Raw genomic sequence first — 17372 nt, 5'->3', positions numbered from 1 at the left:
AAGGTAACTGCATAATGAACATTTGTATACCTAACTCTGAATTGCCCACATCTTTAAAATAAAGAAAAGGAAAAAAAAGAGAGTGGTACAAATACAGGCAAAACAAAGTAAATTAATATGATACATAAGAAAGTGATTTCACGAGTTTAGGAGAAAGACAGAAGTAATTAATTAGGCTAGTGAGGTAGGCAGGGCTAGATCACAGAATGCCATGGTAAGGAGGTTATGCTTCATCTCTTAGATACTTTTATCTTTACATAATTCTTCTTCCTAAATTCACTCCCAAAGCTTTGGAGAGGCACTCCAGTCAAACTTATTTCTTTTCATAAAGTTCAGATGAAATCTAATATTCTACTCTTTTATACCTGTGTGCCTTTGCATAGCCTGTTTCTTTTTACTTCACAAACCTTCTATATGTCACATCTTCTGGAAGCCTTTTGCTTATTCTCCTAATCCACTCCATGAAATGCTAGAAACATTCTTCCTTACCTTCATATTATTCATTGAATAGCTTCATTGTTGGTTTACTTGTCCATCTTCTCCATTATACACATTACAGTGTGTTAATTATTATTCTTTTTCATCTTACCAAAGTGCCCAGCAGATTATAGGTGCTCAAAAGGTTTACTGAAGAAGCCTCAATAAGTGGTGTTTTGACATCTTCTAAAAGTAACTCTTAGAAACCTCATCTATGAATAACAGTCATTACGTGATTTTTAAGAAATTACATAAACAACATATTGCTTTGTTTCTAGAAAAATGTGAAGTCTATTGCTTGGAACAGATCAACAACATGTCTCTATCCAAAGGAAAATATTCTTATCCCTTGTTACTCAATAGAAAATAACTCATTTAGGACAAGTTATATTTTACTATGTGTTGTAAGTGAATCTTGCTTTTTAAAACATAACTCAGGTACATTTTGACAGAATATTTTTAAAATTTTTTAATATTTCTTTTTGTCTTATTAAATTCTTAAAGTCTTATTTTATATGCCTAAATTCTAGAAAATAATATGGTTAAATGAAAGGTCTAAGAGTTTACCTTACCAATAGCTACAAAACAAATGACTGAATTTAAAAAAATCTTTATACATGTTTTTTTTTGATTGTGTTGTATTAATAAATGTAAGTTTGCAAAGACGAACATAGTGAAAACTATTATCACAGACAGTGATAACTAGGGTTCAATTCATATTATTAAGATTGAATTGTTTTAATACAAACAGTCTAGTACACATTTATTGAGAGCTGTTAAGGGTCAGCCATTTACAATTCATGAATAAAGGTTGTAGTTCTAATATGATCCATCTACTAAAACTGAGCTTTCTTTATTTTGTTGCAAGCTCATACCTTATAGTCACAGATAAAACGGATCAGAATTCTAGCTCAGTGCAACTAAATGAATGCTAATGAGAAAAAAGATAAGCAAAAACAAAAATTACCCAGAGGTTCCTTTAAAATTGGATCAGAATAATTATTTTTTAGATAAATGGCAGCACTATTTGCATGAAAACTGCACTAAAAATTCCATCATTTGACCCAAAATTCTTGTCTTGCCCTGTATTCACGTAGGGTTGACCTGAATATTGAACTCCCACTGACTTAAAATGAAACTTTGATCCTCAAAAGAGTTGCATAAAGAAGTATAGAAAACACTAATCTGTACCTATTTAAGGACATTTCTGTTGCTGTCATAATGCTTTTTAAAACATACTTCACAAAAGTATTTTTTTCTTATGTTATTTTAAGTGCTACTGGAAATACCACAAGAGAAGAATTTTTGCAGTATTTCATCCTTTCTATTTCTGATCTCAATTTCTTTTTCTCCTATTTATGAAATATCTACACTGCCAAAAGTCATCAAAATTGCACAACAAATCATAACAGCTCTAATTGCATAATAAACTAGGAAAAATAAGATTCCTTGTTCTCAAAAGGCAAAATTTACACGAAAGTCTTACAGAATCAAAAAATGATAACTGGTCTTGCAAAGCACTACAACAGAGCTTTAATAAAATATAATTTGTGGTTTTATGAAAATGAAGTTATTAGCCTTTTTGGTATTGCCAAAGAATTTGAGGGAAAATAAATTCTTATCTATGTGCATATGCATGTTTTTCCATCATATTATTTTGATTATGTAAGACCTGAAATATGAAAATTCTGGTCTTTGTTTTCTTTCTTTTTCTTTTTTCTGTTTTCACAGAGAGCTCTTTTTTAACTTTTTAATTTTATTTTAAAGATGTGTGGTACAATTCAGGATTAGGTATACAAATGGTCATCATTGTACAGGTAAAATTCGGGCCTCCCTTTTGTTGCAACTTTGCCTGGTTTGATATCAGTTTCCCTTATTGATGTTGTTTTGTTTTCTACAAATGAAGAGATTTCATCTTTATCTTATTGAAAAATCAAAATCATAGAAGATATTTCTTAAACTTTGGGGTACTGAAAAAGTCTCCAGTGGAATCAACTAGGCCACAATTGAAAATGCAACTGCTAAAAGTTGTGGGATATTGCAATTTAAGTCCTGCGGCTCACAAAGGAGAGAGTATAATTCTAAGAAGTATCCAATGATATTATCCACAAGGAAGTTCAGGACAAGAAAAGGGACATATTTATCCCATGACAACCTTAGGTATACGTGACTCAAGCTTAGGGAAATTTCTAGCTGTTCTAGAAACTTTTATTTTTGTAGGCAAGTTGCTTTCAAGAAGCAGTCTGATAATCAGGTTTTTAGTAATATTCAATCATTCTGAGCCATTAAGAATGCATATTTCAAACTCAATAAGCTTGAAATTTAAATGAGCAACATTCTTAGTAAAGGCAAAATTTTAAATATATTTTCAATTTAAAGAGTTATAAAATTATTTCCTATTTCCTAAAAAAAAGTGATTCTGTATTTCAGACAGGTATTCTGTTTCTTACGTTCTCAAACTTCACAATACATGAGATAAGGAATATGTGCCTACAAATTCCTCTGATCATATTAATCAGATGCTAAACAACAATTCACCGTTAGAGTAAACTGCATCTGTTGAAAACTTTTTTTCCCCTCACATTTAATTCTAATTAAGTCATATAATTTCTGGTCTTTGTTTTAAAAAACATAATTAAGAATGACTGTATTCTGCTGTTGATTATTAGCAGTAATGAAAAACTGAATGATGCTGGGGAAACTCATTATCTTATAAATTTTGGGGCAGGCTCTGGATTAAAATAGTCTTCATCTCTCCATAAATTAACTTTGTGCAATTAATGCCACTTTTATATTGTATGTATATGAATGAAAATGAAAACGGGACTAAAGAGAATTACACTTTATGGAAATTGATGCAAGAACACTGATGTATTAGTATATCTTTGTATATAAACACCATGACAGCAATATATGTTGAATAACAAGTGCATTATGAAAATACATATTTAAATAAATTACATAATGAATTGTTTTAACCAAGAAAATAATCACCTTGTTCACAGAAGTTTTAGAGAACATTTACAGAAATTTTTGGTGTTTAGTGTTGTTTTAGGTGGGTGGTATTGCATGCTTGTATGACATGAGGCGTGACTTTTAAAAAGCTTATATTAACTTTAAGAGGGGAAGAAAGAAGGGTGAGAGGGAAGGAGAGAAAATTTAAAAAGAGGCGAAAAGGAGGAAGAAAAGGAGTGAGGGAGAGAGGGAAATAAATGCTTTGAAAGAAACTTGTTTTCTCAAAAATAATATAGGAGATTGTAAATTTATCTTGATGAAAATGATGCTATTCATCATTTTAAAACTACCTTATTTCAGTTGTTTTAAGATTACTGCACATTTTTCACTAATATTTTTTGGAGATAGCTAAAAATCTGTTGGATCTGGAAGATCTGCTGAAATCATAGTGGGTTCTAAAGTTTGGGCAAAAATAAAAAATAATAAAAAAACTAAAACAAAAATAAGATTAATCAGAAATTAGGGTTTTTTTTCCTTATGTGACTTATTAACCTGCTCAAAAGACATTAACTAAAACTAGAGCTCCAAAACTCTTATGAGCACTAGTATAAAGTAATTATAGTTTTTAAAGGTGATTATTTTAAAATCAATATTCTTGTCAATGTTACTACTAAAATAGCACTCTAAAAACCTGACCTTGTAATTTGCTTCATATAGGTGGTGACAGATACTATCAATTGTGTGTTTTCTTAGCAGGTGAAAAACTCCTGTTAAAGTAAGTGAATCTGGAAAAAAAAAAACCCTGACAAATATTGTAGGTTGAATTTACACTCTTTGTTCTTACTTGCTGCCCTTCTTAAGCTGTATCTGATTGTCTCTTTCTGTCTGTATCCCTTTCCATATGCCTCACTATATATATTGATTGTGCTACATGACCACAGATATCTATCTATACTGTTCACCACTATCTTTAGGTCCCAGGACTATGACACATCATAGGTAATTAATAGATTTTTGTTGAATTAAATGATCTTGTCTTTCTATTGCAATGTCCAGGTTATGTCAAATTCCAGAATGTTTCTAAGAAAACACTGTTAAAGTACTTAAAATATAAATTAATTGGCTCAGGGGCTAAAAGAAAAAAATTTCCTGTGCTGTAAAGAAATAATACCCTAGGAAAAGAAGACAGTAAATAGTACATAATCACAACAGTTTGATAAGTTCTGTGACAGATGGAAAAGACATCGTTTCTCTTTAAAAGCGAATACATTTAGAATATAATGCAAAGTTCTTAAAAATCCTATATAATCTGGTCTTTCTCATTTTCTAACCTCATTCCTCAACCCTCATGTTCACTGCACCTCTGCTACCTCAGTCGTTTCTCTAAACCTTGAGTTCAACAATCTCGTTCACATATTAGGGTCTTCACAATTGCTGTTACTCCTGTTCAGAACATTCTTTCCTCAGGCCTTTAAAAGTGTCTTCCTTTTCATGACTTTGATCTCAGAGAGGGCTTCCCTTAAAGCTCTATCTCTAGAAGAACCTTTCCTTTGTTCCCAACACTCTATATTTGATCATGTTTTATCTTCATAGCACTTACCATATATAAAATTATCTATTTGTTTAATTGTTCATAGTTTGCCTCTTCCCTTTAGATTGCATACTCTCGAGAGGAAAAAAAAATGTTTTGTTTATAACTGTAGTTCTACTATCTTGAACTAAACTTGTCATAGAAATACATTAATACATGTTATATCACTGAATGGTAGATGAAAGAATAGGGGGCTAGAGAAACCTAAAAAGGGACAGTCCTTTTAAGGATGAAATCCTGGTGCTTTAAGAGGCAGAGGTGTGTGTGCTCTATACTTGAGTATTGACTGAGAGGTTTGGGAACGTAGGTGTCAGGGGTCAGGATGTGTGTGCTTGCTCTGAAGAGGAGAGGCAAGTGTTTTGGTGGGTTTGCATTTGGGTACAAGCCCGAGGGGTCTCATCAGACAGAGGCCAGTGAACAGTTGCATATGTGCAAATTTTAGTCTCCAAAGGCCCTGCTGCTATATTTTTGCATAACCAGATCCAGAAGGATAACTCCAGACCTGGGCAACACAGTGACATTTCATCTCTACTAAAATGTTTTAAAAAAATTATCGGAGTGTGGTGACTACTAGCTATTCTCCTGAAGCGAGAGGGTCTCTTGGCCTAGGAGTTCAAGGTTCCAGTGAACTAAAAGCAGAGCTAAGAGATACAAACCAATTCCATATAATATTGTTTAGGCTTTTGATGAAACCACATCTGAATCAGAATAATTTTTTTAAAATATGACTGAATATACTTCCTTTTTTTATCACCTGCAACTGAAAGAGTACTAACAAATACAATTGTCATTCAGTGGAACCACAAGAAAACATCCTGGAAAGCTGCTTTCAGTTCTGTTTAAATAAAAGCATTGTGATATTGCTATTCTCAATAAAATAATGGCATCTCATGAAGTGGTGGGCTTCCTGACATTGTAGGACTCTAGGCAGAGGCAAAGTGACCTTGTGACTGGGTTACTGGATGTGAACTGATTACCTTCTGGACTTTCTTCTGACTTAAGATTCCTTAACTCTATAAAAAGTTATTTCAAACATTTTGTAAAATAAATGAAACTTTGAATACTTTGCATTTTGAACTTGTCTTGTTTAGAATGTTATATATCTCTATTTTTGACTCACATCTACCTCTGTTTAGTTACCGTATTATTTTTTTCCCCACTCTTTATTTTATAATGTTTAAAAATAATAATAGAATTCTTTGTTCTCTTACAGAAAAATCTAGATAAAATCTAATGAATAGATATGCATATATACTATTTTCCATCAGTCTAAATAAGAAATTAGTATTTGTTGTCATTTTCCAAACAAACATATTTTTGGGGCATCATTGCAAGAGAGACCATGAAAATTCTTCCTATTTTATGATTAAGAAAGAATGTGTAAGCAGCATATATTTAATTAACAGAAAGAGAGAATGAACTCTGAGGTTTGGAATAGTGTTTCCGGGTTTCACATTTCAAGCCTCAATTCAAAGGTATCCAGTACAGCTAAGAGCTAAAGTGATTAAAAAGGGTCAATTATCAGTTTCAACAAGGCACTGATCAATAATTTAGCATAGAAAATAAAGGATTTTAACTGTTTTAGGAAATCAAATTTATAAATGATTCCTCAAAAGGAAGTATAACTACAGAAATGCAATTTGCTTTCTTAGACTTTAACATAATGACTTAGCATTTTTAGCTATGATGGTCACTGAGGTTGTACTAGATATGCCTATGTAAGACACAATTTTATACTGTTCTATTTTTTTCTTCCCTAAATGATTTAGGTTTTAACAGCCTGATTTTAGATTATGATGCTTTACACATATAGATTTTTAGACAGTGGATATAGTTTGAGTTGAACCTATTTTAGAGCGCAACTTTTCCTGAAAAAAAAACATAATTCTGTGGATCTTCCTGTGTCTGCACCTGCGCAACATCCTCTTCTTTCCTCCTGGTTTGTATTATTGAAAAGCTCTGACATGGCTCATCATGCTGTGTGTGCAAGACAGATGCTTGTCAAAACAAAATCAGTGTACAGGGAACGATAGCCTGGGCAAGTAGAATTTAAAGGACATTACCTAAATCCCTCTGTATACTTTGCTCTTTTTAAATGCTGAGATTAAAACTAGTTTATCTCTTTGTTTCATAATTTTTATTGTTTTTATGGTACAAATGTGACCAACCCCCTACTTTCTGAGTCACAAGAATATATTGCCTAATGACCTATTTGGACATTTAATATCACAGAGCTCTGAAAAGCCTCTGTTTAAGTACCTAGCTGTTTGAGATTTCCATCAACTGAATACAGATGAAAAGAAAAGGAGGAGGCTCATCACAGGGGTTCTGTTGATAACACTTCATTTAACATATTTCCGTTTAGCAACATGGGACCACAAAAAGAAAACTGTTTTATTCAAAATGACAGAGCAACTATGTTATATCCACCGTAAATATGTCCCACCCAGGAAGTGATGATAATGATAATGGGCCACATTTACAGTTTAGCTCTATGGGGTGATTCTTCTTAAATGAATTCACCTCTTGAGTATGACACATCCATATCACATCTCAAAGGCTAACAAAACAGTTGTTTCCCAGATACTGAAATACACGGGAGAAAGGGGCATTCAACAGTTATTCAGCACAGCACAGAGCAGCTGTACAGAGCAACATATTAGGGAGATCCTAGCATTTAAGTGATATGCCAGATAGTGTTCAAAGCTTAAGAATAGAAAATGATCAATTTGAATGTGGTTATAATTAACTGAGCCTAGCACTCCGTTCTTTTCTGAAGTCATAGGAGAATTGGAATCTACAAAATACAAGGCCCAACAGTTTTAGGATGAATCCATGATTTTATTTGATGCTAACATACAGAGATAAATGGCAGTTCTTCTTTTATTAATACAATTTCAGTATCGTGTATTACTTAGAGATACTACATTCAGAAACTAGTTCTAGCCCTGTGTAGTAAATATTGATGATTTGAGATCTTGACCTGAAAAGCTCTGTTAATAAGTCAAATAGTAGGATTCTAGGGACTTTTACATATTGAAAATAACACTTGTAGAAACAATTACTACTTAAAATTTTTCATGGTCAGATGAAAAGTGAAAAACATTAAATGAGACTGTAGTTATATTGAGCAGTGCTTTTCAAACTTTTCATCATGGAAATATCCCTGTGGAGAACTTAGCATTTCCTAGTCCGTTTCAAACTCATGAAATCACTTTGATGTTTTATGCTTTATGTTTAAAGGATAATTCTTGTCATAATATTTAAAATATTGTTCTTATAGTTTGTGTTGGTTGGTGGTTAGACTGGGTTGTGGTTATACTGTATGTGTACTTTTTTATTGTGCTTTCCTCCTCACTTGGCATTATAAAACACTCTCTCAAATTACCAAAAAAAAAAAAAAAAAAAAGCCTTCATTTCCCAAATCTCTTGTGAGAGCTAATCCTCAATCAAGATCAATCTTGATTATCCTCTGATTTCTTGCATAACCAGCATATTGCCAAGTACTCTTGTGTGTATGGATACCACAATTTGTGACTCGTAGTATTAAACTACAAAATTCTACCCTGCTGATCAGTGTGTATTGATACAATGCTTACTTGATAGCATGAAACTATGTGATTGGTACCATTATAGCAAAAAATAGGTGCTCTAATAGGCATCATTGGCAGAGTAGATATTACTAACACAAGCACATGGCTACCAAGTCAGAAAAAAGCTTCATTACTGTGCCTTTGAAAGAAAATCAGATCACAATAAAGTTCCAGTTCTTGCTTCTGACTTTGAAGCAATATTATAAGGATACTGCAGCTCAAAAAATCTGATTGTGCCGGTCAGCTGGTTAGGGCCATTTCTGGCTTGTCAGAGAAACATTTCTTTTCCTTGTCATAACTCACAGGTGCTACTGCTGAGCAAATGGAAACATCACTGCCAGAAGTATTCGAAAAGAACAAAAAATTGATTCGGACAATCTGTGTGCTCTTGCCATTGACAGAGATACAACTGTGACTAGGGGTATGACTAGGGTCATAGCAAGGTTAAAAGAAAAGCACCCAGGAATTCTCTCTTGTCATCAGCTTTTCAAACTAACTGTTCTTGGTTGCTACAGGCAATATATAAATCTGCATCAAATACCAAGGGACACTTAGTAGTATTTACAAGTTGCCCTTAGAATTTTCCCAAGAGGTGGCTACTTTTACAAAGGAAGACCACTTAAAATGTGAGGTTCAGGTGTTTAGCACTCTTATTACATATGAGGAGTTCTTGATAGCATGGAGTTATAAGCCTATTCACAATCAACAATTGTGTAAGTTGTGTGTGAAACTGAGTCTAAATACTCCTCCCAAGGCAACTGGTTTAGGCCAGATTTTGAATCTATAACATTTAGAAAGAAGTAATTTACTCTTAGAAAAAAATTACTATTATGCAACAAAGACTGTCTAGGCTCTTAAAAGACTGCAACCAAATATGTGGAAAATTATTTAAATAAAGAAATATGTAGTACAAAAATGAGAGTTGCTGAATGCATTGCATATTGGTCCATCCTGTGACAGAATGTTAAGTAATAAGCAGATAAATTAAAACATCTGTTAAGATATATAACAGATTCAAAGTAACATCATTGCATATGTAATTCAAACACCAATACTGCTCAAGAATACCTTAATCAAATAATTTTCTTTCATAAGAGAAGGTAGAATTATCTTATACATTTTCATTAAACAGGACCTCTCATGCACAAAGGTTAAAGATTTCATACTTTCATTCAGACTTATTTACCAACATTTAGTCATAAACTCAGCTGTGAGGACACACAAGAACTAGGATAATATCTTTGAAGAGCTAAATGTATTTACTTTTATTGGTCGATGAAAAAATAGTTTTGGAATAGGATCCTAGGGGGGAAATGAAATAATTGCTAAAGAGATAAGTCTACATGTATTTAGAAATATTTTGTTTTAACAGCTGAGAAATTTTTAGAACCTGCCAATGGTTTTAATTCTCTATCATATAGTCTTTGGCAAGATAGACTATGGGGGGAAAATATAAATATATTTGGTTTGTGACAAATAAAACCAAGACATTAAAAAAAGAAAAATTAACCAATGACAATATGCCAGGCATTAATGCAAACAGGTCACAAACAGTAAGTTCAAGGACCTGTAACTTAACAAGCAATGCTATGCATGTTCTTGAATGCAGATTTTGAATAGACCAGATTTCTTTTCGTGTTTTCACATTTATAGTACACAATTCCGTGTGCAGTTTTAGAGGTTCACTGTGAGTCCTCTAAAGGTTTCTTTATCATTTAATATTATAAATAATTATGCTCCTAGGCGGCAGTTCAAAGCTCAGTACAGCACTCCCTACAACACCACAGGCAGGTCAGGTGACCTTTCTCCAATTCTCTTCTCTCCGGTGCTGAGGACAGACAAAGTGATATGTCTGTCATACGCCATTACCATTAGAACAGAATCTTGTTCTTTTATTACAACTGAACTCCGCCAGATTTCTCAGCAGGAATGCTAAGTGAAATCAATGTCTTGGATTTCCAGGCTGAGCTTGGAGGTCACAGTCACTCTATCATTTCTCAGCATTACCCTTTCTCTCTCGCGCACACACTCCCCAAGCCTCCAACTGGCACACAGCAGATTGAAAACAGCATGCATCAGAGGACTCATGCTGCACAATTTTACAGTCTTTTGGAGCCCCCCCTCCTTTGGATTCCCCCCTTCCATTTTTTTGCAAATTGCAAATAAGTTTTGTTTGTGTCCTTTTCTAGAGTTCTGAGTCAAAGGCAGCAACACACCCAGGAAGAAGGGCAAGCAATAAAACTCAGAGAACATGGTTGAATTTTGACAGCCGTCAATAAGATCACTGCCCTTACACCATCACCTGGATTTCATTGTTCCAAACTGCAAATGCACTTTTCACTGGAACCATTAATTTGGTTTATGCCAGGAAGGTATGTAGATAACACAAAGTCCTTTAATAAAATAATTCTATTTTATAGTAAGATAGACAAGAAAATTGGCCTATAAAACACACAGAAAATACCCTCAAGACACTAATAATTGATTGTTTAAAAACATAAATATGATAATAAATGACACCTATTATACGTGAATAAAATAGCTTTGTGAAGTCAAAATGTTTATTATGCAATGTATAAATGTCTACAAGAAAGTAAATTCATGTATTGTAATGGGTCCTATTTATTTACTGTTTGTTGTATTTTTTGGCCATGTTCTTCATTAAAATGACAATGGTGATATTTATTAGTGTGGCTATTTTTAACTCACCACATTTAACTGCTGTGGTAAAACATAAGCACATTTAAGCAATCTTTTCTGACAGTAAGAGTGGTTATAGACAGTATGCTGGAAGACACTGAGCAAAGAAAGGACATATTTTTATTAAATTGTTGTTGCTTAAAAAAAGGCACTTTATTCTTGGTTAAACCTTTGTGTATTTTATAATAATAACAGATGGAAAGAAATACAACACCCACTGTTTTCTTAAACTTTATATGATAGAAAATTCATAAAGGCTAATTTTCAAAAAGTAACTGAATTCAAAGATGAACTGTTAAATATATTTTTAAATTATATAAAATCATGACTACTTTTTCACTAGTATTAAACAAACAGAAGTATACAAAACCATAGGATGTGGTTAATTCTGACATTACTGAAATAACTAGTCTTTTTGCATGAAGACTGTAAAGGTCTATGAGTATATAGAACCATATAGGTCATAACACAGTTTCCTAATCTTAGCAAAGCAAACCTTCAGTCACTTAAGCATTTGCCATGGTTACCTAAGAAAGAATTGTAGCAGTTGCTCAATAAACATTTGAATGGATGAATGAATGAATGAATGAATGGATGGATGGACAAATGAATAGATGCATTAATGGATGAGGCTGACTAACATCAAAAGTTTCATGATTATTTGTATAAGCATTTGGTAAGATGATCTCAGTAATAAAAAGTTATTTTAGGGGTAAGAAAAAAGTCTATATTAGTTACTTAAAAGTGAACTGTATACCCTAAAATCATAAAATGAAATGTCCAGATGTAAAGCATCGTTATGAAACATGATGTAAAATCACATCAATAAATTGAGAGAAAAAACAGAGAATTTTAACTCACAGAGGTATCTGTATATAACTACGCTGCTACAGCTATTTATTTTACTCAAAGTTACATATTTTTGTTTTGTTTATGCATGTAATACATTAAAACTGCGGGGCAATGGAGACACCAAAGTATCACTGCTTTAAACTTAAATTCTATTTAATAAATATTAAAATTATTAACAAGTTTTAAAAATGTACATGCTTCTGTAATTATAAGGAAAAGCAGACTAGGCCTTAGATTTATATTAAGCACAGAGCAGCAAGGTCCATTAAACACCTGTAATAGATCTTAAAAGTGGTATAGGTATACTCCCGAATGTCATTATTGTATACAATATTTTTCACTATACATTTGTACATTTTGCTGGTGAATTATGGTCTAGGGTCCCTGTCCAGGTTAAGTTATATTCCCAAAGGTATTTTCTCTCTTAATAATATGGAAGAGGACTAGGGAGTTCTAGGAAGATGGAGGTTGGCATGTCCTTTTCCAGTGAATGATCCTGATTCACTTCTCTGAAGTAATATAATAACTGTGAATGACATCCTGTAGAGCCACTAGGACACTGGACAAATATATATATATTTTAATTTTTAAAATTTGTTCTCTTTCAATACTTTCTAATCCTTTTATATGTGTATTTCTCTCAATTATTGTGTATCTTATCCTGTTGCTTTTTAGACATTTCAACATGGCATTCGTGGGACTGAGAACAGAAGCAATTTTCTAGGTAATTCAGGAAAAAAAAGTTATTTTGAAGGTAAATTGACTGTGTCTCAGTTTTCTACTTAACGTTTTTTAACAGAGTCAAAATATTTATGGTTATTTTCCTGAGTAATCTCAGGGAATACCACTTTATGATTACTCTTCTTGCTTCTTTCATACAAAGCTTAATATAGTAATATCATCTAAGTAAGATCTTAACAAATACGAAAAGATTTCATATCAATTTTTCTGCTTCTCTCTCCTTTTAGGCCAAGAAATATACATTGTTTGACTCTCCCTTTATCCTTTTCCATGTGGTCTCAGGAAATGTTTCCTTAGCTCCCAAAACAAAACTATTTCTAAGCAGTCTTATTTCTAACACTATTATCTTCATTTCTTTACATTGAAATGTCATTGGGTGGGTGATATATCTAAAATTATATCTACACTATACCACATTACAACAGCTATTGATATTAAAAAAAAAAGATTTTCAGTATGTTCTAATCCTACTCACACTTTAAGGTTGTCCCTTTTTTGGCAAATTCTTGCCAGAATTGCTCGCTGAAGGTAATCTTTTCCTCCTAATATAATTTCCAAGTTACTTTATTTGTAACTCATTATAAAATGTATTGTTTTATATTGTAGAGTATGGCTATTTGACTATTTTTATAAATATCTATTTTATAAAACTGTAAGCTTCTTGGGAATAAGCTAGTCATCTGATAAACCTTTTTATCACTCACATTTTCTCCAACAGCTATCAATACATGTGTAATGAATAAAGGAATAAATGAATGATTAAATGTATGTAGGTAAATTTACATGCACACCTACTGCCCCTAATGACTCTTACCTCCTTGTATACCCAGAGTTTAACCTAGTTGCTGGCATATAATAAACATTTAATAAATACCATTGAATAAAAAGTAAAACTTTAAGCAGCAAGACAGGTAGCTTCTTCAAAAGGGTACCTTGCTTTTGGGTGGTGGGCTGTTTGTGCTCTTGTCTGTGTGAATGCTGGTAGGAGATACAGCAGCACCAAGGTTGCCTTGGGGTATGCCTGGGAGCTTCCCTCCTGGAGATACCTGCATTGCAGCTAGCTGGGCAGCATATAACTGCTACAGAAGAAAAAGAAAGAAGGGGGGAATAAAAGATTGTGAATAGTAAATAAATGCACCTTTAAGAAATGACCTATATTCACATGTGGTATTTTTCCTAGGAGTATTTTTGTTTAGTGCCCTGGACTATTTAAAGAAAGTAGCTTTCACCTTAACTTTCATAATTTATTTATCCAGAAGAGATGACAAATACCACATGTAAGTGATTTCAGCTTCAGTATGCCCAGGGACTCAAAGCAAATAAGTCATCCATATTTACTCTTTTCTAATGTCTATGGAAGGTAAGTATATTATATTATTTGGTCAGGAGTTCTTTATGCTCTACTTTAAATGTACACAGTGTGTTACAAAATAATGCAACTTCATAGACACAGTAATTTTCCTACTATCCGTACTCATTCAAGTCTTGTATACCTCGTTCTTTGACCTGTTGAAATGGGCACTTGAAAGAATTTTTCTGAGCATTAGTTGTGTAGAAATATGGAAAAGGTATTGGGGGCAATGGAAGGAAAGTAGCTGAGAAACTGTATCCAGTGAGTCTACCTATATTGATAAAAATTAACTGGATGCTTGCCAGAACTTCACTTTACTTCATGATATATAAACACAGGCAAATCTCAAATTATCTTGAGGATTAGGATTTTAAAGAATACTGTCTAAAACACACACTCTTCTACTAACCATCACTTAATAATTCTTACTAAATAAGCAGTTAAAGTTCTTCCAAGTTATTAATAAATTTAAAAAATTTACTTTGATAATAATTGCCATATGACAGAGTATCCTAAAATAAAGAGACTGCTTTAGATTCAAATAACCACATCAAATATTTGGATTAAAAAATCCTCTCTTCACCTTCATTTAACATTTTTTTAATAGTTTAAAAATCTGGGTAAGAAAACAGTTATTAAATATATATATGTATGTGTGTATATATATATATATACACACACACACATACATATATATACATATATACATATGCATATAAACATACACACATATCCCGATTTCCAGTTTCTCATTTGTCTTGAGACTCCATGGATAGCTTTTACTATGCAAGCTAGAATATCCATAATGGAATGACTGATATTAAAGAGAAAACTCTCAAGTAGTACTGTGAAATAATTATCTGGATTATCTTTATGTCTTTCTAAAAGAGAAATTTCAAATGATAAAATTTGCTCAAAATACGCCATAGTGGGACAAGTCAAGTGATAAGTGGGGTCTTTCTACAAATTGAATGATAAAAACTGAAAACAGTACATATTTACATGAAAACACACACAGTTTCTAGATAACTATAACCAAAATAAAAACAAGACATTAAAATTGTGGCTTATTTTTTATGCAAAGTAATGTGAAAAATGTTCCAGAGGAAGACTAAAAAACAGTGGCTCAGCCTGTAATCACGCGCTTTGGGAGGCCGAGGTGAGTGGATTGTTCGAGACCCGCCTGGGCAACTTGGCGAGACCTCATATCTACAATAAATCAAAAAATCAGCCAGGCGTGGTAGCGCGCGCCTGTAATTCCGGCTACTCGGAAGGATGAGGAGGAAGGATCGCCGGAGCCCAGCAGGTCGAGGCTGCGGTGGCTGGGACCGGCCACTGCACTCCAGTCTGGACGACGGAGTGAGACTCCAGCTAAAAAAAAAAAAAGACTGAAAAACCAGAGGAATGTAATGATTGAACAATCATAAGGCTTTTTGTGTTGGAATAATTATAAATAAATTTTTCCCATAAGGTTTTTTGTGTTGGAATGATTATATATAATTTTTTCTTTTCCCTTTTTTTTTTTTTTTTGAGTTGGGGTCTCACTGTCGCCCAGACTGGAGTGCAGTGGCCGCTCCCGGCCCCCGCAGCCTCTACCTGCTGGTCCGGGCGATCCTTCCGCCTCAGCCTTCCAAGTAGCGGGAACTACAGGCATGCGCTACCACACCCGGTAATTTTTTGATTTATTGTAGAGATGAGGTCTCGCCAAGTTGCCCGGGCGGGTCTCGAACCCGCGGGCTCAGGCAATCCACTCACCTCAGCCTCCCAAAGCGCTGGGATTGCAGGTAGAGCCACCGAACCCGGCTTATATGTTTTTCTTATTCTAGTTGGTCAGAAGAAAGGATAAGAATTCTTATTTTCGATTACATAGACATTAAAAAGATAATTCATTTAAAAAACGAGGACTAGGGAGTTTACTAAAAAAAAAACCCAAAACAAATCTATCAAATTGGTTTATTTTCCACACCTTTGTTGAAAATCTATATATTGTATTCTGCAACTAGAAAAACAGTTATAAACTACTTATAAAGTCTCTAAGAAAATAACCCATTATCCTAAGACACCACTTTGCAAATTAAAAATTTGCCCTGCAGAATACATGTACTAATACTGATTTTAAAAATCTATGTATTTTCACAAACTAGTTAGGTAATCTAATTTTACAAATTTCATATTGTATTTGTGTCTTTGCAAATTATTACTAGAAAATAACAATTCCTGTTACTGATTTGGTATACACTAAAAGTGAGATTGTTTCATAATTACTAAAGACATAAGACATATGCAGGTTTAAAAATGTGAACAAAACAGTTATTCAAAATTTAATTTTGATTCTTTTTATGTTTTTTAAGTGAGAAAGCAGAATTTAGAGAGGACAGAGAAGCTCCCACAGTGGGATGGGACGTGAGGGGGTTGCCCCTAATTTTGATTCTTAAACAATTATTTCATAATAGTTAAAAATTATTAAATAAAAAAATTATTGGTTGTTATTTAGATATTTAAATAACTTAATCAATCATTCATTAAAGGTGATTCAATGTTTAAATATTAGTCACTACAGATAGATTTGCAACCTCTAAAGAAATTTAAAAGCCACTATTCAAAATACAAGTATGAAAATTCTATAACACTTTGTTGAATTTAAAGGTTTGAGATGATACATACTTGGAATAAACATTCATATACATCCTTCCCTCATTCAAATAAATGCATTATTTTTAACCTTTTAAATGGAATTAAGGTTTATCTGAGTTAAATTGTCCTAAGAAATGATTTTGAGTTGAAAGGGAGGAAAAATTTGTAAAAGAGGTAGATTCAATTAAACTCAATAACATTCCTATAATAACAGTATAATATCATCTATCTTGCTGGTATTTCAACAGAATACAGAGACCTAAAGTAATCTGAGATGATAATTCAACAGAATACAGAGACCTAAAGTAATCTGAGATAATTTTATTAGCCTACTATTCAGTTAGAGTACAGTTAATTTTAGGAAGCTTTTCTTTCCCCCAATCTCTCAGATTCCCTTCCTCATTATTTGATTTCTATGCAAGGGGACAAATTTTAGAATTACTCTTCCCCAACTGTGATCAATTTTCCACTATTCCCA

The 17372-nt window shown here is 33.0% G+C and overlaps 1 protein-coding gene across 1 annotated transcript in view; it reads right to left on the bottom strand.

Annotated features, from left to right (window-relative positions):
* The window catches only part of SOX5 (SRY-box 5), a 133231-nt gene that overhangs the window by 57533 nt on the left and 58326 nt on the right, over positions 1–17372 (bottom strand). The window contains exon 3 of the mRNA XM_008051465.2: positions 13842–13988. Coding sequence (XP_008049656.1) covers positions 13842–13988 — 147 coding nt within the window. The remainder of the gene's footprint in view (positions 1–13841; positions 13989–17372) is intronic.

Source organism: Carlito syrichta, unplaced genomic scaffold (assembly GCF_000164805.1).
Source record: "Carlito syrichta isolate Samal-C Ts95f unplaced genomic scaffold, Tarsius_syrichta-2.0.1 Scaffold174567, whole genome shotgun sequence".
NCBI classification, from domain to species: domain Eukaryota; kingdom Metazoa; phylum Chordata; class Mammalia; order Primates; family Tarsiidae; genus Carlito; species Carlito syrichta.
The sequence above is the reverse complement of the archived record's forward strand: the minus strand, read 5'-3'. Positions and strand labels throughout refer to the sequence as shown.